Source organism: Oxyura jamaicensis, unplaced genomic scaffold (genome assembly GCF_011077185.1).
Source record: "Oxyura jamaicensis isolate SHBP4307 breed ruddy duck unplaced genomic scaffold, BPBGC_Ojam_1.0 oxyUn_random_OJ68743, whole genome shotgun sequence".
In the NCBI taxonomy this organism is placed as follows: Eukaryota; Metazoa; Chordata; class Aves; order Anseriformes; family Anatidae; genus Oxyura; species Oxyura jamaicensis.
In genome coordinates this window covers 1-4,355 of record NW_023309037.1, presented here as the reverse complement: position 1 = coordinate 4,355, position 4,355 = coordinate 1, and the positions used below count along the sequence as shown (strand labels likewise).

At 55.8% G+C, this 4,355-nt stretch overlaps 1 protein-coding gene across 1 annotated transcript; it reads right to left on the bottom strand.

The window, feature by feature from the left end:
- Positions 1-2,563: 2,563 nt before the first annotated feature.
- LOC118159208 (olfactory receptor 14J1-like) lies at positions 2,564-3,496 on the bottom strand. Its single transcript, XM_035313821.1, has one exon. It carries the CDS (start codon positions 3,494-3,496, stop codon positions 2,564-2,566), a length of 933 nt encoding a protein of 310 aa, XP_035169712.1.
- Positions 3,497-4,355: the final 859 nt, after the last annotated feature.

The window sequence follows — 4,355 nt, the reverse complement described above, 5'->3', positions numbered from 1 at the left end:
CCCACCACTCCCTCACGCTACTGGTGCCCTCTGCTGGGCACTGCCCAGCCCAGCCCAGCCCCTGCCCACCTCTCCCCATCTCCCTGCCCTCTCCCCAGCCCAGCCCAGCCCAGCAGCTCAGCAAATGGAGGGCCCCAAGCTGGCGGTGCTGCTCTGCAGAGCCACGGGGCTGTGGTGCCCTGGGACCCCCGCAGGACTCCCCCTGCCTGTGCTGCTCAGGGTGGGCAGCAGACCCAACTCCAGGGGGATCTCTGCTGCTGAGCCCCTTTCCATCTGCCCTGATGGCTCAGCACCATAGGGTAGTGCTTGCTAGGCCATGGGGTGTCTCTAAGGGCACAAAGGGCAGGGGAGTGCTGCACCAGACCTCGCCCACAGTGCTTCAAAATGGTTCTCCTCAATTACTCTGTAGTCTTATGGACCTTTGCCTGCTGGCACTTCACTGCCTCCCCTGGCATTGCAGAGACCTCCTTAGAACAAGGACGCCTCACATTTGCTTTTCCCCTCACAAAAATCTCCCTAAAAAGTCCTTCTTTGGATGGTCACTCATTTTAAGAGGTCCTAATCCCTGCCCACTGAGTACATTGTCCCTGCAGATCCGCTGACATCTCCTGGCAGCTCTAGATTCCTCTCCAGGCCTACATGGGCCACCAGCCCCACTGCAGGGGGTGCAGTCCAATGCAGATGAATCCAGTTGTGTACTTCAGCAAATGCCACCACAAAGGGAGCTCTTGGGGCAGCCCTTGATCCCTCACAGACCACCCTGGGACTTTCAGCCTGTGTCCTTCACTCCATGAAGAACCCCAGAAAACAGAAGAGCAGGGAGCAAGCCCTTGGCTGTATTCCTGACAGCAGCACTGGAAGAGGTGTCCAGGCTTCTGGGTTTGCCCTGAGCAGCCCCTTTGGTTTCTGTGCTGCTAGCAGGGAGGCCAGCTGTGACCCAGGGCTGCACAGTGCCTGCTGCTGCCTGCAGCCACAGGGAGGTCACCGCAGAGACAACAGGACTGTCATCGAGGCATAGGAGACCTCAAGACTGACACAGATACAAGAGCACAAGGGAACCATGTGGAAGCCAAAAGAGAGCAGCAGTGAAAAGGCCACGTGCTGCTGCTGGCCATGGCCATGGCTCCAGGGAAGCAGCAGCCCCGACCCAAAGGCAGCAGAGAGGCAGAGCCCAGCGGGCAGTGAGGGGCAGCCGTGAGGGCCAGCCAGGAAAAGGATTTGTGCCGGCCCTGCTCAGAGGGCATCCTCAGCACAGCCCTGAAGACCTGCACATAGGACACCACAATGAAAATGAAACAACAAAAGTCTAAAACACCAATAAGCACAAGAATTCCAATTTCCCTGAGATAAGATCTAGAGCAGGAGAGCTTGAGGATCTGGGGGATCTCATGTGTCCCTTGGCTGTCACTGCCCTCTCCCCTGCCCCATGGGATGACAAAGCCATGGGTGTGACATGTTACCCTTAGGTGCTTGTTTCCCTTATGGGAAAAGCTGAAACCTCTGACATGACAACCCAGATCCAAAGCTCTTCCTCTATGGGGGCTCCCAGCTCCTTAGGAAGAGAGGATGTCCCAAAGTGTGTGCAGAGCAGGTGCATCTGCTGTCCTGTCATGGAGACCAGCCAATAGGAGCCTAAAGGCACCAATCCCAGCCAGGAGGCAAGGGGTGACCTGTCAGCTACTTCCGAAAAAAGCCCACTCACAGCCACTTCACATCCATGAGCTTTGTGCTGGACTAGAGGTGCTGAGGCACCACTGCCCTTGTCATACCACACCTCCAAAACACCCCCTTCTTGGACCAGGACCTGCCCAGGTAGAACTGATCTGCTTGTGATCCTTCAAGCCCATGGCACACCTGCTGGGCTCCCAGCCTCTCTGACATACAGAGCAAAGCAGGGAGCCACTTTGGAGACTCTTCCTGGAGCTTCTTCTTGACAGCCCCTGTGCAGGAAGGCCTCAGCCTTCAGGCAGTGCCCGTAGGAGATCCCCTCTTAGCAGGGAAGTGCTGCAGTGGAGGCCAGCTGTGCCACTCAAGTGCCCACGGCCTGTCCCTGCCTGCGGTCCCAGCACAGCCCCACAGCAGCACTGGCACCAAGCTACAGGAGCAGCCGGGCCTGACCCCAGCAGCAGGGCTCAGCAGGACAGGGGGGCAGTGGCAGGAGAGCAGCTCTGCATGGACCCAGCGCTGCTGCTCCCTAGCCTTGCTGCTGCGATGGGACTCTTTTCCTCTGCAGCCCTGCACATGGGCACTGCCCCTGCAGAGCCAGGCCACGTCTCAGAGGAAGGACGTCAGAGCAGGCAGTGAGGTTCCTTTCTTTTACTTAAATTCCCAGAGAGCCTAGCTCTCCAGATACAGAGTGTCTGAGCTATACTCGACAGGTACATCCTGTAAAAGAAATGAGATGAATCGGATCATTTTAATGGGCAACTTCAGCCATATTAACACAAAGTCCTGTAATAAAAACACTCATAAATACACACACACATAAATGATAACATTGGTAATATCAGTTGTTCTGACAGTCACTGACATTATTACTCATCTGCAGAAGTAGAATGGAAATTTATTGCTTCCAAACACTTCTAGTCATTAATTTCCACAGCGCATGCTTGAGTTCCTGGTTCCTCATGCTGTAGATGATGGGGTTCACTGCTGGAGGCACCACCGAGTACAGAACTGCCACCACCAGGTCCAGGGATGGGGAGGAGATGGAGGGGGGCTTCAGGTACGCAAATATGCCAGTGCTGACAAACAGGGAGACCACGGCCAGGTGCGGGAGGCACGTGGAAAAGGCTTTGTGCCGGCCCTGCTCAGAGGGCATCCTCAGCACGGCCCTGAAGATCCGCATGTAGGACATCACAATGAAAACGAAACAACCAAATAATAATGAAACACTAAACAGAAGTGCCCCAACTTCCCTGAGGTAGGCATCTGAGCAGGACAGCTCCAGGATGTGGGGAATCTCACAGAAGAACTGGTCCATAGCATTGCCTTGGCAGAGGGGCAGGGAAAATGTATTGGCCGTGTGCAGGAGAGCATGGAGAAAGCCACTGCCCCAGGCAGCAGCTGCCATCTGGGCACAAGCTCTGCTGCCCAGGAGGCTCCCGTAGTGCAGGGGCTGGCAGATGGCAACGTAGCGGTCATAGGCGATGACAGTGAGAAGGGAAAACTCTGAACCAGCCAAGAAGGCAAAGAAAAAGACCTGTGCAGCACACCCTTGATAGGAGATGGCCCTGGTGTCCCAGAGAGAATTGGCCATGGCTTTGGGGAGAGTGGTGGAGATGCAGCCCAGGTCGAGGAGGGCGAGGTTGAAGAGGAAGAAGTACATGGGGGTGTGGAGGCGGTGGTCACAGCCTACGGCAGTGAGGATGAGGCCGTTGCCCAGGAGGGCAGCCAGGTAGATGCCCAGGAAGAGCACGAAGTGCAGGAGCTGCAGCTCCCGTGTGTCTGCGAATGCCAGCAGGAGGAACTTGGTGATGGAGCTGCTGTTGGGCATTTGCTGACATTGAACACGGCTGTCTTTGGAAAAGGAGAAGGCAGAAAAAGTTAGAATAGAATTCTCTGAGGAAAACCTATTGCAAGTCTTAGTGCACTCTCATCCCAAGCCTCCCTCTGTGCAGGAGGATTTTCTGCACCTCTGTCGCACTGGGAGCAGGGATTGCTGTGGGCTCCAGAGGAGTCCTTCCTGCTGTGCAGCAGTTGGGAAGCAGGAACATGGGGGAAACTCAAGTTCAGGCCACTTAGGAGATCCATGAACTTGGCGGTGTTGTTGCAAAGAACACCTCCACCCCCAGTGTAGAGCAAGGCAGATTTTCTTATGCTTAGTACAACAATCACACTCTTGTGTTTCCCAAGAAGTGGAGACAGCTGAAAACAGAGAAGCCCCAGTCCACGTGCAGATGGACAGAATCCTCACCTTGTATCCAGAGGCATGAGCAGGATCTCACCTCTTCCCTCCTAATCAGGGCTGCAGAGGCCTCACTCCAGCTGCCCACAGACAGCCATCCAGCAGCACGAAGATGGCCTTAGCACGGAGCCGTCTTTTCCTTGGGGCACCTGGACAACACAAGGATGCCACGACACAGTTGTGTTTTACAGGAGAGCAGCCTGCAGCCCAGGACCACACCCCACAAACAGCTGAATAACCACAGGCTGGGGTGTCCCAGCATCCAGCTGCACCTCCTGCAGTGTCTGGAGGAGGTTTGTCCACCCTGCTCTTGGATAGCCAGGGGCACCTGGCTTAGGGCACTGCAAGGGGCTCCTGCCAGACTTCCTCACCTCGCAGTGCAATCCAGCAGGACTCTGCAAGCCTACTGCATTGCCCACTGCCCTCCCAGAAACAAGACCCAGCACGA